At 40.5% G+C, this 27,125-nt stretch overlaps 1 protein-coding gene and 1 non-coding gene across 6 annotated transcripts in view; one reads left to right on the plus strand and one right to left on the minus strand.

Annotated features, from left to right (window-relative positions):
• Positions 1-27,125, plus strand: part of CDC42BPA (CDC42 binding protein kinase alpha) — a 175,824-nt gene that overhangs the window by 19,585 nt on the left and 129,114 nt on the right. For all 5 annotated transcript variants that reach the window (XM_037069514.1, XM_037069511.1, XM_037069512.1 and 2 more), the window contains one exon: positions 11,934-12,025. In XM_037069514.1, coding sequence (XP_036925409.1) covers positions 11,934-12,025 — 92 coding nt within the window. The remainder of the gene's footprint in view (positions 1-11,933; positions 12,026-27,125) is intronic.
• On the minus strand, positions 2,356-2,541 carry LOC119003290 (U2 spliceosomal RNA). The gene has a single exon (XR_005069926.1). It is a non-coding gene; the product is annotated as a U2 spliceosomal RNA (small nuclear RNA).

Below are 27,125 nucleotides of genomic sequence, written 5' to 3' on the forward strand. Positions count from 1 at the left end.
TTCTTCTAAAGTACTTACTTATTTTAGCAGTAGCTTTGAGTTAGTAAATAGTTTTGTCTTTGTAGAGAAACTAAGAATTAGATAGGTTAAGAAACTTCTCCTACCATACACAGCAATTCAAGTATAATCAGGTTTGGAACTCAGGTTTTTCTGACTGTGAAGACAGAACTCTTTAATTTCTTGATATACTTGATTTAAGGCTTTTTAAATGTATTTTATTTTAAAAAATATTTTATTTATTTTTAGAGAGGAAAGGGGAGAGAGAGGGGGAGAGGGGGAGAAAAACATCAGTGTGTGATTGCCTCTTGTGCACCCCCTACTGGGGACCTGGCCTGCAACCCAGGCATGTACTCTGACTGGGAATTTAACCAGTGACCCTTTGATTAGCAGGCTGGCCCTCAATCCACAGAGCCACACCAGTTAGGGCTTTAAATGTGTTTCAAATCAAGTTATATTTTAAAATTATCTACACACTTGCCCCATTTCTATTATGGTGTTCTTTTTTCTTAATACATTGCAAGAGCTCTTTGAATTTTTGGGATAGCAACCCTTTGGCTATTATACTTAACAAATATTTTCCCTGTTTGTAGTTTATTTTTATTTTAAACTTTAATACAGTGTTTTTAAAAAATAAAACTTCCAAAACTTTGTTAAATCCTCCTGTCTTTTCCTTTCGGAGTTTTGCTTTTGGCGTCCTGATGAGACAAGTTCTTCCTCATCCCTTGAACATAAGAATATTCTGTTCTGTTACTCTTATGGTGTGCTTACATTGTTTTTTAGGTAATCTGTCTATATTTGAACTGAATCTTTTCAAGCACATGTTAGTGGCTTGTAGGGCAAGATCCTTTCTATTTCTTTTTGAAGGTTTTCTTGGCTCTTCTCCTACATTTATTCTTACAGATGACTTTAGAATCATTTTGTTAACTCTTTTTACTTTCCAAAAATCTAATTGAGCAGAAGTGCTCTTTGAAAAAAAAGTATAAGTGGCCAGACTTTTTCACTTTTATCATATTTTGAGAATATAGCATAGTTCATAAATACCATTTTAGAGTGGTATTCTCACCAGCTGCTGAGTGGAAATAAATTTGTATAGTATCTGTATTTATTTTCTCTTTCTTTGAGTTTTACTTCCCATAGAACTTATGTTAAAATTTCTGTGAATACATTATCAATAGTGGTGATAACAAGATACTCGAAAGAAGGTATGTGATCCTATCAAATCTGTTTCCCATTTCTAGCACAGTAGCTGGTACTGAATAGGTGCTTAATAAAGAATTAAATGTAGAGTTCAATGATTAATAAAGACATTATCTTGGTGATTTTATGAGTCTCAACATTATAGGATTGATCAAATCAGGGCTATTAATATGTTCATTAATATCGTATAAGAGACAAGGTAGATGAACTGGAATGCCAGTTCAGCAATTTACAATAAAATATCCGTCAAGCATCAGAGTCATTTGTGTCAGGCCCATTGGTGCTTTTCCCCTGCGGGAAAAGTTGTATCCGAGGTTTGGAGCTGAGGAATGCAGTGGGAGTGTGGAGAGTTCCTCTACTGGGTGTAAGTCTGGTCCATGACAGGAAGGGCGTGGCAAGTGGATTGATGCTGCGTTCGCTGGTCAGCCCCCGCGCCTCTGTTGTGCTGAGAGATGCCGCTACCCAGGCTTCTCACTCGCAGATGCTCTCTGTGTCCTCCTTCCAGACCCTCTCTCTTCCTGTAGCTATGCAGTGATTTTAGCATCAGATCTTGTCCTGAATAGGAGCAGTTACTTTACAATTTACAGGTGCTGTATGGACACGTTAATTTAAACCATTCAAACAATATAGAAGTATACTTAACATTTTTTGAGCTTTTGCATATGCTGGATACCAAGTATGTTCTCATCTAATTGTGAAATAACCCGTTGAGGGACTGGAGCAGATACTTGTGCACCAGAGTTCGTAGCAGCGCTGTTAACACTAGCTAAAAGTGGAAACAACCCACGTGTTCGTTAACTGGTGAGTGGATGAAAAGACTGCGATAGATACCATAACTTTGAGATCATATAGCCAATATGTGACAGACCTTGGCCCTGAACCCAGGTCTTTCTGCCCTCAGACTACATATTTTCAACCAAATATTTCTCTGCTTTCAGTAATAAAAGGGGAAGTCCCTCCTTTTCAGATCCCTGATTTCATTCTCTTTCACAGAAGTTGGCCTGTGTCCTTGTAGGCCTTTTTCCTGTGCATTCACTTAAGTATTTGTATCCATGTACAATGTGTACCACTTTTCCTCCTTTTTCTTTTTACATAAATGCAATGATTTTCTTCTCCCTCTCTCTTTCTCTCTCTCCTCCCTCCCTCCCTCCCTCCCTCCCTCCCTCCATCCATCCCCAGAAGTACTACAATACTGGGTCAGTGCATGGAGTGGACGAAGCAAGCTATTCCATCTCCCAGCTTCAAAAATCCATATAATATGTCCTTGGGTAGAGGACGTATCAGATGTTAAACTGATAAAAACAGATACTACACTTGATCTCAGCCAGAAGGCCAAAAAGTGATCAGGTGACATTAATTAATCCACAATGTTGTAAAACTATCATTTCAAAAAGTTTTTTTTATCACTCCAAAGAGATGCTCTGTGCCATTAAGCAAGAACTCTTTATTGCCCCTCCCCCTTTTTTCCAGCCCCAAGTAACCTGTCATCTAGTTTGTATTGCGTGAATTTGCGTATTATGTAGGGGTGGGCAAACATAGCTTTACAGTTGTGAGTATGCACAGAGTTAATACAGAGTTAATAAAGTTATTGTAATAATTATGATCTGCATGCCTTTTTCCAGATGAACAACTATAAACCTACTTTTATTTACCCCTGTGTTTTATATAAACAGAATTATACATTGTTTATTTACACCTGGCTTATGTCATTTAGCATAATTTCTTCAAAATTCTTCCATTAGGAACATGCATCAAACTTTCTTTTTAAGGCTGAATCTTATGTCATTACATATATATACCACATGTGGTTTATTGATGATGGACATTGGGGTTATTTCCACCCTTTGGCTATTGTGTATAATGCTGTTGTGGTTACTAGTATACAAGGATCTGTTTGGATTTCTCTTTTTAAGTTCCTCTGGGTCTATATCTAGGAATGAAATTGCTGGGTCATAAGGTGAATCTATGTTTAGCTTTTGGAGGAACTGCCAAACTGTCTTCCAAAGCAGCTGTACCATTTTACATTCGCACCAGCGATGTGTGATGCTTCCGGTGTCTCTATATCCTGGGTCACATTTACTATTTTCTGTTTATTTATTTATTTAGTAAATATCATGAGGATATAAAGTGACATCTTATTGTGGTTTTGGTTTGCATTTCTCTAATTTTTGGTGATGTTTAGCATCTTTTCATGTGCTTATTATTAGCCTTTTTTTAATCTTTGGAGACATGTTTGCCCATATGTGTGAAAGCTCATTCTGGGGTGTCTGTTTGTTCTGTTAGTCTGTGTGTGGATGCTCACGCCAGTGCCATGCTGTTTGGAGTTACTATAGCTTTGTAGTATCTTTTGAAATGAGAGAGTGTGAGGCCTTCAACTTTGTTTCTTTTTTCCCCCCTCAAAATTGCTTTGGCTATTCAGGGTCCGTTGGGATCCTGAATTTTAGCATGGGGATTCCAATTTACGTAGAAGATGCCCCTGGGGTTTTTGCGGGGGCTGCATTGAGGCTGGAGAGTGCCTCTGCAGAAGCACCCACTGTCTGATGGTGCCAAGTCTTTAATTGCAGACACGGGGCACCTTTCCATTTATTGAGGTCCTTCATTTTTTAGCAGTATTTGTAGTTTTCAGTGTATAATTTTTTTAATATAATTTTTATTTAATTCTTGTTCATGTACAGGTTTCTGTCTTATATTCCCAACCCTGCCCGCCCCCCACCCCATGCTCCCCGCCTCCCTCCCCTTTCCACCCCCCACCCCTAGTTATTGTCCATATGTCCTTTATACTTGTTCATGTGAGTCCATCCCCTTTTCCCCTATGATTCTCTCCCATCTCCCCTCTGGACCCTGTCAGCCTGTTCCATATTTGAGTGTCATTGGTCGTATTTCAGTGTATAATTTTTTTATCTCTTTAGTTAAATTTATTTCTGCTTTATTATTTTGATGTTATTTCAAATGGATTTTTTAAAAGTTTCCTTCTGGGTAGTTCATGTCAAGTGTATGAAATTACAACAGTGTTTTTTGAAAAGCAGATTTATTGAGGTATAATGTGCACACCATATAATTCACCCATTTAATGTATAGTTTAATGTTTTTAGTGTATTCATGAGTTTTGCCACCATCACTCCGGCTTAATTTTAGAGCAGTTTTGTTACCCCCTGAGGAAACCCCATGCCCATTAGCAGTCGCTGCACTTTGCCCCTTCCCCTTGACTCTAGGTGACAGCTTCATCTCAGTAGCTTTGCCTGTTTCATATAAATTGGTGGAATCATGTAGGAAAGCAAAAAAAGGATGCAGCTGATTTTTGTTTGTTGATTTTGTATCCTGCAACTTTGCTGAATTCATTGACTAGCTCTAACAATATATTTTTGTATATTACTTAGCATTTTCTACATGTAAAATCATGTCCTCTGCAAACAGATAATTTTCCTTCTTTCCAACTTGGATGCCTTTTATTTTGCTTTCTTACGTACTTGCTGTGGCTAGAACTTCAGTGCTGTTTTGAATAGAAATGGTGAGAGTGGGCATCATTGTCTTGTTGCTGATCTTAGGGTCAGAGTTCTCCGTCTTTCCTCGCTGAATATGCTGTTGGCTGTGGGGTTTTCATGTGTGGCCTTCATTCTGTTTAGGAATACTAGTTCATTGGTTTTTTAATAGTTAAAGTATGTTAAAAAGGTGGGTGTTTAATTTTGTCAGGTGCTTTTTCGGCACCAGTTGAGACGATGGTGGATCTTGTTCCTTCATTTTGTTGTAGCGTGTTGTCACGCTTGTGCTTCAGGCTCTTCTGATGGGTTTTGGCAGCTCGCTCGGTGCTCTCTCTTCCTCTGTCTCACTTCAGTATGTGAGGTCAGTTCTTGATTTAATGCCTTGGCTTTAAGATTTTAAACATTGGTGGTGTGAACTTTAAACATAGGTGGTGTGAACTAGAGCATCCTTACTACAGACTTCAACTCATCTGTGATCAGATAGATTGTTTCTGAGAATGTAAGTGATCTTCTCTTACTCAGTTAAAATCTTAGTATAATTGATAAACAGACGAGAGGAAGTCAAGGAACTTTTTTAAAAAAATTTTTTGCTTACTTTCAGAGAAAGGGGAAGGAAAGGAGAGGGGGGAGAAACTCATTGTGAGAGGGAAACATAGGTTGGTTGCCCCCGTCCACGTCGACCACAGACTGCACCCACAACTCAGTCAAGTGCCCTGACCGGGATCAGGCAGGAGACCCTTCCCTTTGCAGGGTGGTGCCCAACCAACTGAGCCACACCCGTCAGGGGTCAAGGAACGCTTTTTCACATGTTTTCTGGAAGTACAGTAGTCTCCCTCATCCACAGTATCACTTTCTGTGGTTTTGCTTTCTGTAATTTCAGTGACCTGTGGTCACCTGTAGCCTGAAAATATTAAGTGGAAAGTTCCAGGAGTAAACAGTTTGTAAGTTTTGAATCGTGCACTGTTCTGACAGTGTGATGAAATCTTGCCCCATCCACCTGGGATGCAGGTCATTTCTTTGTCCAGTGCATTCGTATTCTGCGCACAATGTATACCACTGTCTCCGAGGTACCGGGCCGCTGTCTCGGTTCTTGGACCGACTGCAGAGGTTACAGGGCTTCAAGTCACCCTTATTTTGCTTACCAGCGGCTCCACAGAGCAAGAGTCCTGGTGCTGGCAATCCAGATGTGCCAGAGAGAAGCCATCGAGGGCTTCCTTTAAGGGGAAAGGGGGAAGTTCACACTGAATAAGGATTTTATCATCTCACATTGGCACAAGAAGGGTGAGTACAGCACAGTAATATACAGGCTCTGGCACAAACAACCCCTTTTTATGACTTAAAAATCTTGTATTACAAAATCATAAACCTGTAATTCTGTACCAATAATCCCACACTCACCACACCATGTGACAGTTTAGGTGAGACGTTCAGATTGCTGTCCATTTCGTGCGAGACGTTCCTGCACGCCACCACCCACACTCCTCAATGGGGTTACTTCTGCTGGACCTGCATTTCGAGAGACCACATTCGTATACCGTTTGTTACAGTATATTGTTATAATTGTTGTACTTCATCATTAGTTATTGTTCCTCTTTCACTGTGCTGATTCAGAAATTAAACTTTGTCACAGGCACGCACAGTATGTAGAGGGGGAACAGTGTAGAGAGGGTTTGGTGCCCTCCATCCACGGCTCCAGTATCTGCGAAGGCCTTCCAGCCTCTGTGGGTGATGGCATGGGTGCACACGTGTCAGCACTTGGTTTCTCGTGGTGACAGCGCCCTCCACGGTGTCTTCGTAGAACTCGTCAGCATAGCCCATTTGACCCTGCCCGTTTGACGTAATACACATTCAATAGAAATTTCCCCACTTGTCCCAGTAATGTCCTTTACAGCACTGTTGATTTTCTCTGGTTACAAGGTCCAACCTGTTATTACACATTGTATTTAGTCATCATGTCTCTTTAGTCTCTTCATCTAGGGTAGTTTTTCAGACTTTGTCTTTTAATGTCCTTGTCATGTCTTGAAATCTGTCACTCCACAGGTCACTTGTTTTGTAAGTTATTCCTCAGTTCAAGCTGTCTGGTTATTTCTTTGTGGTTAGATTCAAGCTTTCTGTTTTTGGCAGGCATGTGGTCATGAAGTGATACTCAGTTTATTCTCAGCTCCTCACGCCAGGAGGCATGCAGTGTCGTTCTGTTCCATGTTGTGATGTTGTGTTGATCACGTTAGCCATCACGTCCAGTAACCTGGTTTCCTTTTTGTGGAAACTGGTAAACAGAAAGCAGTACCTGGCTCCACACTGCTGCTGAGATACTTGTGTGCATGCTCAGGGCTTCAGTGTATTGTGTGTGTGTGGTCACGAGTTTGTGTTGACACTGTGTAGGCGCTCCAGCTTCACACCAGAGGACTCCCTCCTCTGTTTGCATCTTTTCGTACTGGGAATCCAGGCTCCCAACAACAGCTATATAGGATCCATTTGTTTAATTAACTACAATACACTCAAAATGCAAAATAGTTTCAGGGTTGCTACTTAATATTTCAAACAGCAAATCTAAGTAGAGTTCAGGTTTCTTAGTATTCTTTTTGTTGTTAGACTTGAGGGCATATATTCAAAGTACTTCCTTCAGAAGTTATTTAGATTAGGTTTTTTTTTATAACTCTGTTTGTGGTTGTGTTATTCATTTGAAAGTCCAAATTATACCAGAAAAAGTGTACTAAGTGTCACTATTACTTGTTATCTCCCTGAAAGTAAGGACATATGTAAAAATATGTTCAGACATATTTTTAAATTGTAGTATACTTTATATATTATTTTGCACTTCTTAATATGTCTCAGGAATCGTTCCATATTAGTCAGTTTATACAGATCTTTCTTATTCTTTTCTCTCTTTTTAAAAGCAATAGCTACATAGTATTTCATTATATGTTTTGTGTCATAATTGATTCAGATATATTTCTCCATGTTTTGGCATGTAGATTGTTTATTTTTAAATAATTTGCTGTTGTAAATAACAATGCGTATATTTTATATTGTTGGAAGTGTATCTTCAAGGTAAATTCCTGAGAGTGAAACAGCTGAATCCGAGTGAAAACGCTCATGTGGTCTTGTTAGACGCAGCCGTGCTCCCGTCTGGCGAGCTGTTGCCGCTGTGCAGCGGGCTGGACCGTGGAGGGTCCCCCAGCCTCTGCAGGGAAGTGCGATGTAAAGCAGTTGAATTTTGTAGTTATTATAGACGAGAAATGGTATTTCAGAGTAATTTTAATTTATTTTTTTCCATTGTATTTTATTGGTCATGCCATTACAGTTGCCCTAATTTTTACCCCTTGCCCTCCTCACCCAGTACCCCCCACTTCCTCAGCAGTCACCGTTGTTCATGCCCGTGGGTCGTGCGTACAGGTTCTTTGGCTGCTCCGTTTCCCGTGCTGTACTTCACATCCCCGTGGCCCGTCTGGAACTGTTTGTCCTTGTTAATTGCCTCACCTCTTCATGCTAATCTGTTATTAGTATGGTTTCAGTGCTGAAGTCTTTAAAGGTTCTTCTGTTTTCTACAGAAACAGAAAATCTAAGGCTATGGTATAAAAAGAGAGAAGAATTTTATGTGGGTTGTTTTACTCATTTGCTGCATTACTAACAAAAAAATTCTTGGTGAATTAGATATCTTAGTAAAATGACCTTTAGTTTGGGAAATTGAGATTTTTTTGAGTAAATTAATTTATTCTTTTAAACTGTTGGTCCACATTTAAGTTTCTTATGTCATTATTTTATAACTTATTGGAAATACACCAGTCCTCATTATTGATTTTTCTCTGGATCTTGCCCACAAAAATACCGTAAATTTTCACATTAATTGCTAAAAATATTTGTCACAAACTCACCTGATTTTTAACTTCATGGCTGGGGAAACAGAATTGAGAGAGAGCGAGACAGACAGACAGACAGTCAGACAGACATGGAAAGCCAGATCTAGAGATGTTATTTAACTTACTCAGACCAGATAGGACAGAACCCACAGATTCAGCCTTGGGGGTCAGCACTGATACCCCTTCTCTAAGGGAGAAGATAGAAGCTGTATCTGTCAGCACAAGGTTACATTTGCAAGGCACCTACCATATTTTCTGGACTATAAGACGTACTTCCCCACCCCCAAATTTGGGAGGAATAATGGTTGTTAATACTGCTGTTGAGTTTTGTTTACATTTACATTGGTGGAATATTATGGTATTTTTTTATTAAATATTTTACCACATTTTTTGCTTCAAAAAATTTTTTTCTATTTTCCTCCTGTAAAACTTAGGTGTGTCTTATGATCCGAAAAATATGATATTTCGTTTGGAGAGGAAGTATTTATTGCCTTTAAAAAAATTTATGGTTGCGTACCTCTACTTTTTCTTTAAATGTTCCCACATTATTATGGCTTCCCCCTTCCTCTTACTGTTTTTTCCCTAAAATCCAAGTGTGATAAATTTTGCCCTAGTAAAAGAAATAGGGTGACTTAGTAATTAGAAAAACATGAGGTAGATGAATTCACTTTCACAGAAAGGAATTGTTTTATACATTAGGGGTATAAAATAGATTTTTAAATATTTATTTATTTATTTTTTTAAATATAATTTTTATTTAATTCTNATTTATTGCCTTTAAAAAAATTTATGGTTGCGTACCTCTACTTTTTCTTTAAATGTTCCCACATTATTATGGCTTCCCCCTTCCTCTTACTGTTTTTTCCCTAAAATCCAAGTGTGATAAATTTTGCCCTAGTAAAAGAAATAGGGTGACTTAGTAATTAGAAAAACATGAAGTAGATGAATTCACTTTCACAGAAAGGAATTGTTTTATACATTAGGGGTATAAAATAGACTTTTAAATATTTATTTTAACAGACTTAATTGACACTCTTTTTATTTTTCCATTTTCCCAAAGTTGTTTCCTAAAGTTGGAAAGAGCAGTTCAGGGGAATGGTTGGAAATATTTTAAATATGTTTCTGATGAAGCAGGACCAGTTGACTACTTGTGTTGGCAATTAGGTCTCCAAAATTACTATTTATTGTTTAACAGTAGAGTGTGACAGAAGTGCATTATCACAGCAGGATGTCAAGACTTCAAGTAAATTTTTTTTGTTTTAGCTTAGAAAAAAAGTGTGTGAGGTTTTCTTAGTTTTTTTCTTCCTTGAGATTCCACGACTTCCTTAAATCTGTAAGTGTGTCTTTCACCAAATTTGGATACTTTCCAGCCTCTACTTCTTGAACTGTGTTCTGCCCCGTGGCCCCTTTCTCTCTGTCCCCCCCCTTTGAGAATCTGACTGTCCTTCCATGTTGTGTCATAGACGCCCGAGACAGCCCGTTCCTAAGGCCTTTTTTCTTTGAATTGTGTATTTGTATGGATATATTTTCAGGTTCATAGTATCTTTCCTCGTCATTTTCTTTTTCTTTTTCATTTTCATTTTGCTCTGAAGCACATCCAATTCTAGAATTCCACTTTGTTCTTTAAAAAATATGTTGGTAGACGATGGACTCACTTCCTTTGCTGAGATTCCTGTTTATTCATTCATTGGGAACCTTAAGCATATCTGTAATAGTTTAAGTTCTTTGCTCATTTCCACTAACTTCAATATCTCAGTAATCTTTGGGCAGATAATGAGTAACTAATCCTAGGAATCAAACACATTTTGTGGTTCTTTTGAAGATAAGGGAGGCAAAGATCGAGTTAAGTTGATAGAGGCACTTAATGAGATGGCTTCAGTTACACCCTTTGGCCTGTTTTAGATTCCTTCTCAGGGGTGGACAGCTCTGAGTTGATGGAGATGTCAGATTAGATCAGTTGCAATCAGAAGGGTGAGAGGCCGCCCACAGGTATGTCCTATTACAGCAAGTAGATAGTAGAATAGTGAGAAACTCTGGAGCAGTGCCTCTGGAAAATATGTGTGTAGAAAATGGTTTTGAACTAAAAAAATTATCAATAAGGTTATAATTTTTCTTGAGGGCTCAAGTTGCTTGTATCATGTAGTAGGTTGAAGGACCTATAATCATTAAGAATCATAAGACTAAATAACCAGTCATTTGTTCTTCTCAGGAACATATCTTCAAAGAATTTTTTTGTGTGAATAATACTACTAATAATGGTTTCTTTTTATTTCTAAAGTTGTTCACAGTTCATTTTTTTCCTGATCAATTGTTTTCATCTAACTTGATCACTGAAATTCAAGTTACATTGTCAGGCTTAGTTAAGAACATCCATACTTTCTCAGATTTGAAAGAGTATTAAGTTGTGAAAAGATTCTGACCAAATAACTAAAATTTTGAGCTATTTTTATTAAAGTGAATATAGTAGATTCATTCACGTGAAACAAGTTTTAAAATTTTCATTAAAATGTTTTTTGTGAATTTATAAATATAAAAGTGCATAAAACTTTACAGTTCAAAGGACAATAACATTAACGTCCCTGTACCATTTACTTTGGCTTAAAGAAGTTACCCCATGTAAGAGTTTCCCTGGATACTGTTACGTATCCAAGACGGACTCTCCGGGTCCAGGATATGCACACATTCGAGTGACGTAGGTAGATGGCAGACCTCAGTAAAGTGATTGTGTTCGTTTACATTCTCGGTGGCAGGTGACAAGATATTCTTGCCAGCACCTGGTGTTACTGACCTTAAAATTTTTTCTAATTAGATGGGAACGAAATTGTATGTCATTGTGGTTGTAGGTGCATTTCTGCGATTGCTAGAGAGTTTGGGTGTCGTTTGCTATGCGAATGGGCCATTTGTGCTGTCTTCTCTATGAAGGCCTGTCTTGCCTTCCAGCGAACGCCACCGTGCTTTGCAGCGTGGCCGCTGCTGTGGGTGTGGAAGCACTGGCAATTTGTTGGGCAGGAATTGCCGAAGCCCTCTCCGGGGCCATGGAATTTGCTTTTACCCCTTGGACTTCTGTGTTAGAATAGATCTCTAGCAATGAGAGTTAGAATACATGGAATGTTTAGCATGAGAATAAACTCATCTCACTTATTTTGCATTATTTCATGTCATTTGGTATTTAAAGATATTCTCTTCTTTAAAATGTAATTCATATATAAGAAATGAAGGAAATATGTTGTATTATGGAAATTAAATCCATTCTCAATATAGTCTGATGAAATTATCAAATACTGTGGCTTTATTCTTAATCATAACGTGAATTCTTACTGTTTAAGAAGTACCATTATTTATGTTGATTGGCATCACACTTCATTAAAAAAGTAATTGGTGTTGCTTTTTGTTTCAGCTAAACCATTTACTTCTAAAGTGAAACAGATGCGGTTACATAGAGAAGACTTTGAAATATTAAAGGTGATTGGCCGAGGAGCTTTTGGAGAGGTAAGAGACAGAGAGTTAATAGAAGGTCTGCTAATTGTTTTGAAAGCTATTTTACACAGTCTGAAAAAGTGTAACTGAAATATTATTTACTTCCTGATGTAATTGATATGATTGATCCGAAGATATATTAAAATTTGGAACGAAATACTTCTACATGGACTTTCTTCCCCCCAGATGTTTCTATTCTTCCCATGTCATTATAAGTTTGAATTGTGTCTGTACTCTGTTCTGTTTCGTTGGTCTGTCTGTCTCTCCTTGTGCCAATATGACACTGTCCGAAATTCTTCCACTTTAAGTCTTGATATCTGGTAGTGTATGTACTCCAGCTTCTTCCCTCTCCCCTCAGTCGTAGGCTCTTTATGCTCTTGTGTAATTTTAGAAACAGTATTTCAGTTTCGACTTACTCTTACAAACCCACACTCACACACCCACACATCTGCTGGAATTTTGACCAGGACTGCACCGAGACTGGAATCATTTTGTAGGTGGTCGACACCTTAACAATACTGAGTCAGGCAGTTTATGAACATGGTGTGTTCCTCCATTTATTTAGGGCTTTACAGATTTATCTCACTGATGTTTTACAGTCTTTGTTTAGTAGGGAGGACTTCTGTATCTTCAGCAGATTTATTCCTAGGTGTGCACTATTCTTTGTTATTTTAATTGAAATAGCAGAAATAATTAAAATGTCATATTTTTTGTTTTGCTCAAAATACAGTGTGATTTTGTAATTTGATTTATGATGTTTTTTGATCTTTAGAAGTTTACTGCTCAATTTCTAAATATTTGGAGGGCTTTCTACTTATGTCTGTTCCTGAGTTATAATTCCAGAACAGTCAGAGAACATAAACTGTGTGATTTAGTCCTTTGAAATTTGCTGTGCAGTATTCTATAAATATCATTTAGGTCAGGTTCATTAGTCTTGTGTAAATCTTCTACATTCTTACCTTTTGTTTTCTCTGATCTGTCATTTCCTGAGAAAGGATTTATTTATTTATTTATTTATAATAGATTTTAAAAGATTTTTTAAATTTATTTATCTTTAGAGGGGAAGGAGAGAGGGAGAGAAACATCAATGTATGGTTGCCTTTCATGCATCCCCTGCTGGTAGTTGGCCTGCAAGGAACCGGCCTGCAACCCAGGCATGTGCCCTGACTGGGAATCGAACCACAATCCTCTGGTTCGCAGGCCTGTGCTTAATCCACTGACCTACACCAGCCAGGGCCTAGGATTTATTTGTTTTTTATTCTCATTTTTCAGTTTCACTGATAACAAATACAGAGTTATTATATCTTTCTCTTTTATCATAATGGAATGATTCTTATTATCTCTAAATAATGTTTTTCAGTGGAATTTTTCTTAATCTGATGTTAGTAGAATGATTTTAGCTCTTATGTATTAGTATTTGCATCCTTTCAGTTTCCGCTTTCTATGACCTTATAGTGTGTTTATTGTTCAGTGGAATGTGGTTAGTGTTACTCTTTTTTGGGTTGTGGAAGTTTTCCTTCTACTCCTGTTCTGTTGAAAGGTAACTTTATTGAAAGTTTTTGTAGATCTATTTTGATCTAGAAAATGTCTGAAAATGTCTTCTGATCTATTTTGATATAATTCAATGTCTCTATTAATGTGAGAATCACATTAATTTTTAATGTGAGAATCTCACTACCTTTGAAGTATACCAGTATTGCATCATTATACAAGTCTCCCTGTTTGTGACACATTGTTTAAATGGGTAGCTGGGCTTGGTATGTCATTTTGCTATGATTGTTTGGTTTATGTGTGTGAGCAAGACTGGTCTCCAGTTGACCTCTCTTCCAGTGTCTTCAGACTTGTGACTGCCGTGCTGAGCCTGTAGGCCAGTCTGGGAAGTGTTTCTGCTTCCTCACTTTTCTGTCAGAATTTGTGTGAGGTTGGTGTTCTTTCTTTCTTTAAGTGCCTGGAAGATTTCACCAGTGGAGCTGTCTACACTAGGAGCACAAACTTTTTTTATTTGCTTACATCTTTTCAGTTAAATTTTACATATGTTGAAGTACACTAATTGTTTCTGTACAGTTTGGTGAGTTTTGAGGAATGGATTCACCTGTATCAAGATAGAGAGCTCTGGCTGGTGTAGCTCAGTGGATTGAGCACGGGCCTGTGAACCAGATGATCGTGGTTCGGTTCCCAGTCAGGGCACATGCCTGAGTTGCAGGACAATTTCCGGCAGGGGCCAGTTCCCAGCACGGGATGCACGAGAGGCAACCATACATTGATATTTCTCTTCCTCTCTCCTTCCCTTCCCCTCTAAAAATAAATAAATAAAATATTTAAAAAAAATTAAAAAAACAAACAAACAAACAAAAAAAAAGATAGAGAACATTTACATCATCCTAGGAAGTTTCCTTCCCTGGCAGTTCCACGTGACTCCCATAGAGTGGACACCGTTAGAAAATGCCCTGTGAATGGGATTGTGCTGTGTGCTCTTTGTGTCTGGCTCTTTTCACTCAGAACAATGTGTATAAGATTCATCCTTGTGAGTGAATGTGTTAGTACTTTTTATTGCTGAGCAGTACATTATTTCATTAATATATAACAATTTATTTTTTCTGTTGATGAATATCTGGGTGGTTTCTGCTTTTTTGGCTATTAGGAATAACGCTGGTGTGAATATTCTTGTAAGTGTATTTATGGACATTGTCTCCATTTTTGTTGGCTGAATACCTAGGGATGGAGCTTCCAGTTAAATGGAAGGTCATGTTTAAATTTCAAAGGGACAGGTAGACCTTCTCCAGGGGGGCTGTACCGTTTTAATTCCCACCAGTGCCACGCTCTCACCAGTATTTTTGTTGTAATTTTAGCTGTTCCAGCAGGTGTATGATAGAATCTCATAGTCTTAAATTGCATTGTTATTTAAATTTATATATATAGCGACATAATGATTCATCATTCTTGTATATTCCTTTGTGAAGTATATGTTCAGACATTTTGCTGATTTTAAAAAATTGGTCTACTTTTTATTATTGAGTTGTAAGAGGTTTTTATATTTATAAATGTCCTTTGTCAGATATGTTTTGTTCATATTTTCTCACAATCTATGTGGCTTGCCAGTTAATTTTCTTGAAAATGTCTTGACAACCAGAAGTTTTCAATTTTCAGGGTATAATTCTATGAAATATTTTTCTCTTACGTTTATTATTCCTCCCCCCCGCCCCGCCCCCGCAATGAAATCCTTGTTTATATTCAGGTCACAGGGGTATCCATCTATTTTTTTTTAAGATTTTATTTATTTATTTATCTTTAGAGGGGAAGGAGAGGGAGAGAAACATCAATGTATGGTTGCCTTTCGTGCATCCCCTGCTGGGAGTTGGCCTGCAGGGAACCAGCCTGCAACCCAGGCATGTGCCCTGACTGGGAATCGAACCGCGATCCTCTGGTTCGCAGGCCCGCGCTCAATCCACTGAGCTACACCAGCCAGGGCTCCATCTATTTATTTTTATTTTCTAAGAGATTTTATTTATTTTTAGAGAGAGAGGTAGGGAGGGTGAGAGAAACATCAGTAGGTTGACTCTCCAATGTGCCCCAACCAGGGATTGAACCTGCAACCCAGGCATGCACCTGACCAGGATTTGAACCGCTGACCTTTAGCTTTTCCAGGAAGACACCCAACTAACTGAGCCACACGGGTGGGGGTTCACCTATTTTTTTTTAAGCTTTATAGTTTTAGGTCTTATGTTTAGGTTGGTGATCTATTGCAAATTAATTTATGATGTGAGATGGGGATTGAGGTTCATTTTAAAAGATAATGTAGATATCCATTGTTTCAGCAGCATTTGTTGAAAAGGCCATTTTCCCTCTATTAAGTTATGTTAGCATCTCTGTCAAAAAATAATCAGTTGACTCAGAATGTTGATCTGTTCCAGAGTTGAGAGTAAGTGATGAAGTGTGAGCACAAGTCCTCCTGTGTTTTTTTCAGGTTGTTTTAGCTATTCTAGGACTTTGGAATTATTGTATAAGTTTCAGAATTAGTGTGTCAGTTTCTGTAAAAGCCTGTGAGTATTGATATTGAATTTACATTAAATTTATGGGAGGTTTGACAGCTTGGTAATGTTGAATGTACTTGTACATTAATGTACTTTAACTTTTCTTAAGATTGTCTTGTTATTTTAGCGTACATGTCTTGTTCACATTTTGTTAAATTTATTTTTAAGTACTTTATTTTTTATGCTGTGGTAAATGAGACTTTAAACAGTTTTATATTCATACCATATGCTGCTGATATGTAGATACAGCACTGATTTCTGTATCTGACTTTATGTCCTAAATTTATCATAAGTGGTTTTATGTTGTTTTGGGGGCTACTTTGTTTTTCTAAGTAAATGGTCATATTGTTTGAGAATAGAGACAGTTTAGTTTCTTTTCACTGCTCAGACTTTGTACCTTCTGTTTCTTTCTCCCATTGCACTGGTTTGGACCTCTGATACGGTGTTGAGTAGGTGTCGTGAGGATGGACCTCATTACCTTATTCTTGAACTTTGGAAGAAAGGATTTAGTGTTTCACTGTTAAGTATGTTATTGATTGAAGAAATTGTCTTCTGTTACTACTTTGCTGAGAATTTAAAACAATTATTAACAGGTACTGAATTTTTGTTACATGTTTTTTCTGCATCTCTTGAAATAATCGTACTTTTGCTCTTTTATTCTGTTACTAGATGGGTGACCTTGATCGAACTTTTTTAATACTTTCTTTCCCTGCCCCCTTGCCTCCCCCCTCCCTCCCTAGTGAGCATTTAATGAACTTCCCTCCATATGGCTTTGAGCTACCAGAGCACAGGTCCCCACCAGCACCCTTCATTTTCTCCCTCAGCTCTTCTGCTGAAGACTTTGACCTTCACGATGACGGGCTGCTTTAGGAGCGCTCTCTCCCCAGCCCTTTGTGTGGCCACGTCAGTGATGGGAGCAGCTCCCTTCTCGGTTTTGGCAGCATTTACCCGAGTCTGCTCCCTGACCCAGGCCCACAGTTCATTGAGGTTGACAGTGGGGCAGAAGCTCTGGTTCCTCTTTGAGTGGCGATGCCACCTCACACCACCTTTCCCAAAATGACCTGGGGGCACTTGTTGGAATTGGTCCAAGGAAGTTGACGGTTCCAGCCAGCAGCATTCCTGGGCCTCTCGAGGGCTTCCTCTGTGTGTGGCCGTGGCCGCAGGTCGTGTGGCACCAAAACTCCTGGGCTTCCTCAGTCTGGGTGGTGCATCATATGGTGGCTGAGATTCAAGAGCAGTCGTCTTTATTTTTTTAAGGCACTTTAGGCTCATAGCAAATTGATCAGAAAGTACCGAGTTCCCATATACTTCCTGCCCTTGCGTGTGGCCATTCTAACAGGTGGGTAGTGGTATTTCATGGGTGATTTAAGTGGCAGTTTTCTGTGGGTGGCGAAACTGAGCATCTTTTCAGATGCTCTCTGCCGTCTGTGAGTCTTCATTGATGAGGTGTCTGTTAAGATCCTTGGTTCGTTTTTTAAAGGGGTTTGTTTTTCAATTGAGTTTTAAGAGTTCTTTGTTTATTTTGGACAACAGTCCTTTATCAGGTGTACCTTTCATGTAATTGGTAAGTTAGAATTGTTTAAAATTCTGGCTTATCAGACAGTGTACTCTAAGTCTTCAATACTTTTGAGGTTTATTAAAGTTTGTTTTGTGGTTATAAAATGGCCTATCTATATATATATACTTAATGTGCATTTGAGAATAATTTTTATTCTACCTTTGTTGCTTGCAGTCTTTCAGAGAGGGAGTTATTCAAGTTTTCAAATATAATTGTATGTCTAGCCCTCCTCCTGTAGTTTTGTCCAGTACATATACTAATTATTAGACTGATTCGAAAGTTTATTTGTGAAAATAATTAAGAATCATCAGAAACACTCCTAAAAACTGGAATAATGACCGAGCCACCGTGTTGTAAAACCTGTTACAGAGCCTCAGCCAGTAGCACGTGGATGAGAAGTTCAGAAATGGTCTCAGACATGCATAGAAATTTAATGTCTGTTAAAGGCAGCACCTCTGATTTGTGCAAAAGATGTAGAATATTAATAAATGGTCTTGTGACAACTGGAAAGCAAATTGGAAAAGTCCTTTTGTGGATCGTAAAGTAGTTCGTACCATTTATCAGGTCAAACTACAGATGAATCAAGTGTAAGAAGCAGGACAGCACACGCACCCGGTGGTAGGTTGAATAGCGGCGGTAGACACTCTCGGTGGAGCGCTGTGCGGCCGCGGTGAGGAAAGGGCCCGTGCTTGCCCGCGGAGAGCTCCAGGACGGGGTGTGAACTGAGTCACACGAGCTGCGGGGTGCGTATGCAGAGTGCTGTCTTCTGTCAAGAGGAGGTAGAAATATTGTGATTCAGAGCTGTATTTGCATAAAGTGACATCCTTCAGGGACAGGAGGGAACGGGGCACATGTAGACAGGACAGGAGTGGCACTTCGGACTGGAAGCCTTTTTTTGTTTTGTTTTGATTTTTAAAGCATGCAATGTATTATCTATTTTAAAATCATTAACTGATGTTTCCAGGTTGAGATAATTTAACCTGCAAGTTCTGCGAATCACTTCAGGAAGAAGTGACTGTAAATTTAAAGTTCCCCAGATGCTAGAGAAAGATCGACCACTGCCCTGCTCGTTTTATGTGGCTGAGCCCTGACGGTGTGTTGAGTGAAGGAGGCCACGTAGGAAAGGATGGACCTGACGCGGCTGTACGACCGAAGTCAGGGTGTGGGTCTCCTGGTGTCTGTAGTGGGAATGTGGAGGTTGTGGTCCAGGAGGGGCCACGGGGGGTGCTGGGCGGCCACTGTGTTGTTTCTGAACAGGTTTTAGTTACGTGTTCACTTTGCCTGTGGGTTTGACTCCTCAGTGGGTTTATTTCTTATGTTGTAATCAGTTATACATGTCTTAAAATGACTTTTAAAAGGAGCTCTAATAATCATGGAGTTTATGTTCATCTACCAAATTAGCTTTAAAGTGAATAAAGCAACACCCAGATACAATGCTTAGGGGAATACGGGAGCTTTCACAGTTCAAGATTGTACTTTCAACTCTCCCTTTTCAGAAATTGGCACGTCAGGCAGATAAAATCAAGACTGACAAGTGTTTATTCTTTTGAAGGTGGAACTTTTTAATGGCATAGTTATCTCATACTGCGTTAAAACAATTGGTAAAGCAGTGGTTTTTAAAAATAGTAAAAACTGGTTTCTCCCAAACTAGTTTCACCAAGGGAATAGAGGTCACTCAGATCTTTATCCAATAGGGACCTCCTAGTTTTGTTTTGCACTATTATATTGGGATTTTCACTCTGCAACTGGCACAGCAATTCTAGACAGTGTTGGAACTGTTTAGTCACATGATCAGTCCAGGTTCATTGCAAAAAAAAATCTTCTTTAAAAAAGTCACGCTGCGGAAGAAGATAGTGAAGGTTTGCAGCACTGGCAGGTCCAGCAGATTAGGGGCCCCAGGACAAGTAGCTCTTCTCGTTTTCGGGACTGTCTGTTATCTCTCCTCCTCTTCCAGATCTGGAGAATGACTGCTTGGTAAGAGATACCGGATATCTGTGAGAATTTAAGTCCTTATTAGGAATCCCTGTTTTCATTCCTTTGGAAAACCTGGCGAAGCCCTGCAGGGTCTCCCTCGGCTTCGCTCTCAGGGGTCTGGCGGCTTTGGAGGTGGGTCGTGGCGGGCTTCGGGTTCAGGCAGCAGGGGCTCTGTGGAGCTCGTCAGCGTGCAAGTCCTTAGGAGGTTTACAGGGCTCACTGCCTGTGAGCAGCGAGGATCAGTTCTCTGAGGAGCTGGGGTGTAGCCAGGGTTCGGGGTTGTTTTCTGTGTAAGAGAGCTCTGTTTAACCCAGGAAAAACTGACTCAAATAGTGGACACAGGTTTGGCCTAGTCTAGTCAGTCCTTCACGCCCTAAAGCACACTGGCCGTTGTCTAAACTGTTAAATCTTAACTAAAAAAAAAAATACAAGGAATTTTCACCACTACCCCAAGCTTAACCAAACTTGCCATATTAAAAAAAAAAGTGTGCCGGAGTGACTAGATAGGTTATCGTGGGGCTAAAGCTGGTTTTCCAGTACTGATCAGGACGGGAGATTTTCACCACCATCTCTCTGATGCCATGGTAGCCCTTTTCTCAGCATTTGGAGAAGCAACTGCTACCGGGGTCAGTTCTCTAGTTGACAGCCAGCTAGTAGAGGGTGGCGTTTTCCACTTATCTGTCCAGGATGAAGAGGGTGTGGCCTCCCTTAGTCTTGTGTTGGACCTCAGGCTTGGACTGTATAGGGAGTGGGCGAGCGCAGGGAGGTCTCCCTCGGCTGGGCCGTTCTCGTGAATATCAGTTGTAGCCATCGCGCTGGAAGGGGCGCAGTCGACACTGTACCTGTAGTGCTGGTTGTTTTTGTAGGAAGGAAATAGCCAGGCTCACGGGCCTTGCTGAACTTGGAAGGGTCTCTGTACATCCATCACCTGCTGGCTGAGACCCATCAAGGTGGTGTGCACATGGGTGGGGCGGGGGTGTGTAGGGAGGGGATGGACTAGGTTCTGCAGCCTACATGGGAGTTATAGAGGCCACCGGAGACCGGCCAGGCCTTTCTTGGTCCAGAAACTCCAGGCCCCAGAGGGAAAGCCCCCAGACAGCCATCTCTGTATTGCCCGGGAGATGAGCAGGTTTTGGCAGGGGTTTCCACATTGGCATTCCCACAGTGTGAATGGAGACCTGATCAGAAATGGTTTCCATGGCTCCAGACACCCGGTAAGAAATGTAGGAACTCTGTCAGTGATGTCCTTTTAATGTTCTGACAGTTTGGTTGCTTTTCCCAGATACCAAAGTTTTTTAGGCCGATCCCTTTTCTTAGCCACCTGAATTCTCTGAGGGAGCTTGGGTCTCTCCAGGAAAGCCTCACACAGCCCGTTCAGCTCGTGGGCTCATCACGGAGGCTGAAGAGTTCGTCCACAGGGGTGCGAAACAGAGTCTGCATGGGGTAATAGGCAGCACCACCAGGGCGGGGCGGGGGGTGCTGCTAGGGCCCAGCACACTTGGGGGCCTGGATCTTGGGTTTTCCGACGCTGAGGGTCCCTGAGCCTGCGGTTGCCGTGTGCAGTCCTGAGGCCTGGTTCCTGGGACCCACTGCACCATTGTTGCACTGAGACCACATACGACATATTTTGATGACATGATTATACTGAACCTAATAGATGAGTGTGGGATTCTACATCCAGCAGAGAACGCACACGTTTCCTAGCCTATACAGATCATTCTCAAAATTTGTCTTGGTCTAGGCCCCAAAGAGCACCTGACTATCTTCCCAGAAAATCATCACTATGCAGACCATGGTGTCTGACCTTAATAAAATATAATTGGAATTTAATATCAGTGAGCAAAGAAAATGACCTTAAAAACATAGACCATAAGGGAAATTATAATATAATTAGATAGGGATGGGAATACAGTATTTCAAAATTTGTGAGATAAATAGAGCTTTTCAGGAAAAAAATTGACTGGGAAACAAGAAACTTTGGTAACAGCTATGGGCCGAATTGTGTCTCCCTTCCAACTTGCTCCAAAAAAAAAAAATTCACGTTGAAGTCCTAACCTCCAGCGTCCCAGAATGTGACCCTGTGTGAAAATAGGGTCTCCACAGAGGGAACTGGCCTAAAAGGAGGTCATCAGGGTGGGCCCGGGCAGAGGAGAGTGAGTGAAGGCGCGGGACAAGCTGGCCTAGCCGAGGAGAGAGGCCGTGAGTCCAAGGCAAGGATTGAATTTTGATTTATTATACTCAGTGCTTAGCACGTTGTTTGTAAATGTAATAAGTTTCCTAACCTAAGATTACAAACAGAAAAGTGAAGTTCTTTTTTTCCCTTCATGCTTCTCTGTTTTCAATAGTGAAAGTCATAGTTATTAATCACTATAATGCAGCACGTTCCACACCCGGTTTCGGGTCACAGTCTGACCAGCGAAAGGGAGAGGGACACTCACAGCATCGAGATGTGTAATTTGGAGGCATTTCTTTCCAGTTTTAGTTCTAGTCCTAGGCAATAAAATTGGGATAGTTTTATAAACCTTAATATCTAACCAGCTTTTTAAATAAAATGGTTAGTCTTTTCCCCAAGTGTTGAAATATTTCTTTGTAAACCTGGTTTTTAATGGCCTCATAAAAGCTCATTATGCAGATGTTTCTGTAATTTATCTAACAATAATGTTAAGCTGGAATGTGCGCTTGGAGTGTAAGGGCCCCCCCCGCCCNCCGCCCCCCCCCCCCCCCCCCCCCGTCTTCACAGCAGCTCCGTGGCGCCTGCAGCAGCATCTGGTACCTAGTGAGTACTCGGTGTCTAGATGTAGGGTACAGGGGTGGAACATTGAGGGGGTTCTGCTTGTCTGTATTATAAATAATGTGTCAGTAGTTCTCTACAAAGGGGTTTTGTACATGATGCTCTTACCGTGTTTCAGGTGGTTTTCTACACCATTTCTTCTAGAATAAATTTCTGGAACACAACCTTGATGGTTGAAAGGATATGGACAGTTACGTGATTTTGGTTAGTTTTGTTTTCTCCATGAAATGATATTAGAAAATTTTATACATTTTATATGATAATTGTGTTCTACAAGAACCAAAGGGTTTTTTTTTCTTTTCAGTGCATTTCTTTTTATTCAGGGAGCAGTTAGTGGTCTAGTGACTGGAACAGAGGATGTTTCTGTGGGTGAAAGGTGAGAATTGAGAGGTTACTCGGGAAGGCAGTCAGGGGCTTGGTGCACGCAGTGGGAGGGAACTCGGGATTGGGAGTCCTCTCCGATGCTAGAGAGCGTAGTAGGGATACAGTGAGACTTTAAGGAAAGGTAACGCTGGACTTGGCATAGAGGGAGGGTTAGACCGCGAGGAGACCCCAGGCAGGGAGACCCGGATTCCTCACTCTCAGCCCCCCCTCCCCATCTAGTCACTCATCAACTTTTGTACCCTGAACACCCTCAGTGTCTCTTGAACTTCTCCCTCTTTGTTCCCCAGTCAGACCCTCAGTGTCTTACACCTGAGCTGCCCTGCAGCCTTCTCCTCTCCTCCCTGCCCGGAACCGTTCTCCAGACACCTGGTCTGGCTGGAGCCACCTCCAGAGAATGGTCCCCTGTCATCTGCATTTTAAGGTTCTGGTTGATTAACACAAACGCTCCTCATTACTTGGATCCTTCAGCTTTATTTCTTGCTACTCCCTGCTGGTAAGGAAACCTTTCCTGGGAAAGAAAACTACTTTTTCTCCCCAAACAGCTTTACCGCCCCCCCCCCCCCAAGGCTATTTCTTGCTTCTGGGCCTTACTCATATGTGTATTCACACATTACACACCTCCCTCCTCTGCTCCTACCTTTTGGGTCAAGGATCTCTCTTTTGTGCATTTTATAGGACTTTGTTTTTACTGTTTCTTTTCATGTTGTACTGTAATTATCTGTTGAGGTATGTTTCCCACACTGGACTGAGATTTTTGAGGGACAAGAACTCTGACTCATCTTTGTATTCTCAGTAGTTAGCACAACACCAGCCATATCGGGAGGTGGTAACAAATGAGCCTGTTACCATTTTTCAGGTGAATAGTGAGGCTTGAACTAGGCCAGTGGCAGTGGGAAAGGAGGGTGGATGGGAGGGAGAGAGTGGAAGGGAAGAGAGTCGCTTGGGTGTCAGTGGTGAGTTGAAGGTAGAAGTCCTGTGATTGAGGTGCAGCTTGAGTAAATGAGTTTCATATACAGGTTTTTCACTTGTTAAATTTGGCGTTTTGGTGAACATTCTAGAGATGACTAGTAGGCATCTAGAAATATGGGCTTAGATGTTAGGAGATAAGGACTTAGGAGTCATTGGCACGTAAGTATTAGTTGTGGCATTTAGAATAGATAATACAAGTCAGGAAAAAGTTGTGAAAAGGTGGAGTACGGATCCTTGGGGAACAGTATCTAACAGGTTACAGAAAAAAGAAAAAGGAATATATTGATTGTCAGCAATGTCCAATAATGAAGGGATGTTGAAGCAGATGTGAATTGAGAACAATATGTTTTATTTGGAAATTAGAAGGCTATTATTAATCGTTGAGAGGATAATTTCAGTTCGGCAGAGTGAAAGGGAAGTAGATTGAAGTAGGTGATTGAAAGAGGTCGAGAAGCAAGTACATGATGAGCAAGTGGAGAAAGAAAGCACGTGCCATTGAAAAACGTGCTTTGTGGAGGGGTGATGCCTTACGGAAAAGGGGTGTGATCTCAGTTCTGTTCGGGCAAGGCAGGTGACAGTGAAGTTTTTGTTTTGATTTTGGGGTGGGAAGTGGTCTTGGGAAAGCTTGCAGTTGATACGCAGGAGCCAGAGAACGGACACTTGAAGTCCAGAAACAGATCTTTCATGGGTCAAGGGCAAGAAGAAAAAGAGGGGAGGGTGTAAGATCAAGATCTCAGATGGTAGCATTAGCCTTGAAAAGTGGGTGGGACGCTTCTTCCTTGGGTTCCAAGGGAAAAGAGGAAAGGGTGAGTAGAAATGTAGAAACATTGAAAAGTGGCGTGAGGGAATGCAAAGGGTCTGTTTTTTATAAGGTAGGCCACCGGGTCATTAATTGTAGGTAAAAGAGGTGGCTAGGAGAGGGTTGGGGTGGATGGTGGTGGCAGTGTTTTAGAAGGCTGGGAAAGGACAGAGAATTAATGGTGGGACTCCAGGTGGGTTTCAGGGCTCAGTTGAGATTGAGCCATGAAAAAGAAGAAGGAAGAAATGATAAAAAATACATAAAGAATCCTTTTTTTTTCTTTTATAAAGGAGACTAGAAAAAGAATAGGCCCTGGAGAATTACTTGTAGTTACTCATTAGGATTGTGAGGCCGATAGCTAGGGGCAACAGTATTTGTTCACTGTAAAGCCAGGAAGAATTGAAGATTGGGGTGTAGGACCGGGGAGTGGGTTGCAGGCCCATCAGCCTGGCCATCAGTTGACAAGGAATAAGGAATAAGTCCTCCTTGGTCACAGGCCGGTGCAATTCGACCTCAAGATTCAACTTACTATCTTAAAGCATGACTGGTAATGAATGTTTGATAATATTTGAGATTCAGTATGAGAAGGCATCTTAGTTTTTTTGTATAGTCTTGCTCTATATGTATGTTGATTAAAGTATGTAAAATTAATGCAACAGAGTACTGATAATATACTCTGTTATTTTAAGACAGGGTGAATTTTGTATAGAAAAGTAGTATTGGCTGGATTACAAGCTCTTGCTGCTTGGTTCTTCATCCTCGATTAAAACATTTCTGGTGGCCTTGCATACCCTGTGGTATTTATTAACTTTCAGATTTCTAAATGTAAAGACAACCCTAAAAAGATAATTATCTCCTCCGAGATATGTCATCTTCTGCCAGGAGTTTGTAAACAGGTATGCAGACCCAGTGGGTAGGCTCACTGCTGGTACGGATATCTGATAGGAGCAGCACTTCTGTCAATTAGGCTTTTTCTTAAAAAATTAAAACTATGAAAATAAAGCATAATTATGTTACTCCTATAAGACGTGCGTAATTCATGGGAAACAGTAAAGGAGCAAGAAATAATTGAAAATCAACAGCTCTGCGATTAAGAACCTTCTCTCTACGACTCAGTTGTTGTCAGTTACTGCTTAACTTAACGCTGGGTTTTCCTTTTTGCTTTCAGGAAAACCTTTAACTTACGCCCTGGGTGTTGCCTGTCCACAGTTTCCTGGTGGCTCACCGCTTCTGCCTGCTCCAGCCTTGCTCCGGCAGCTTCAAGGCTTCTGGGCTTCAGAGCTTGTTGTGAAAGCTTGCTGCTTTGGCCTGCTACCCCTGCTTCAGGTGTCAAAAGCTTTTAATTAGCTTGCTTCCTCTAATTATTATAACTAGGGCCTATGTGTCTGCATAACCCAGTTCTAGGGTCTGAAGGAGAATTATTTTTAGCCATTCATTCTTCCCTAAAAACCCTTGTACCTGGGCTCTCCTGGGATCAAGGGAGAGTAAAAGTTTAAAGTCCGTACTGCATGGTCCACCTTCAGTAGCCTCTGCACACACAGGGCGGGTCTTCAGTCCATGGAGCACGCCGGCATGGGCATGGTGTATTTCCATAGCCAGTGTCCATTCTGACTGGCTGATGCCCGTGCTGTACCCGTTCTTAGGATTGTGACTATGGCTGTTCTCTAGACAAATCATGTCTCCATAGAGAAGCTGCCTGTAGCTGTTTAGTAAGTTTTCATAGTGTTTTTAGTTTGCTTGTTACAGGGACTTCATTTTTTTTCATTGAGTGCAATATTTTGAACACAAACTGATCACTAAAAGAGGAGTTTATAAAAAATAATGATTTCCGTACATATTAACAGTGATCGCCATGAACATGGCAGTAGCTATCCAGATGATAGGCGTGATGCATGGGAAGCTGGCTTCTGGAACCAGAGATCTACTCAGTTCTCACAGTGGAGGGGACCCCAGGTCCATGATCAGTCAGTGAGGACTGATGTATCCAAATGCCACCGCTTTAGGTGGTATTTGGATTAGGTAAGGTGGCATGCGATGTGCTTATTAGCCCAGGGCCAGGTGCAGGTAAGCGTTCTGTAAACAAGAGCTGTTTATTATTTGATTATCATTAATCATAAATGAAGGCAGAAATTATACAGGGGAGATAAAAAGGAGACACAGACAGGAAGCAGTAAATAGGGACAGTCACAACAGGTAGTAAAGGCCAAGTTGCGAAGGCAAGACTTTAAAAGCCACGTGTACTGTTTAGATGACGTGAGCGGGGCCAGTCTGTTACACACTTAATGAATGTTAACACCCACACTTGTGTCCCCCTTCCCATAACCGTGTTTTTATTTGAATTTCAGTGTCGATGCCACACCCTCATGTACATCTACCCCGTGGATTACAAATCATCCACTGTTTATTCAACAAATACTTGTTGGATACCTATTGATTGACACTCAGATAGATTATAAGTCATTCACCATTAATTCAGCAAATATTTATTGAGTACCTATTGATTCTCAAGCACTGGGTATATATTAGAGAACAAATGAGAATAAATTATTCCTGTCCTCGTAGAGCTTATATTGTAGTGAGTGAGGCAAACATTAAACAAAATACAT

This window comes from Sturnira hondurensis, unplaced genomic scaffold (genome assembly GCF_014824575.4).
Source record: "Sturnira hondurensis isolate 20B ecotype Veracruz unplaced genomic scaffold, ASM1482457v3 Scaffold0018525, whole genome shotgun sequence".
Taxonomy (NCBI): Eukaryota; Metazoa; Chordata; class Mammalia; order Chiroptera; family Phyllostomidae; genus Sturnira; species Sturnira hondurensis.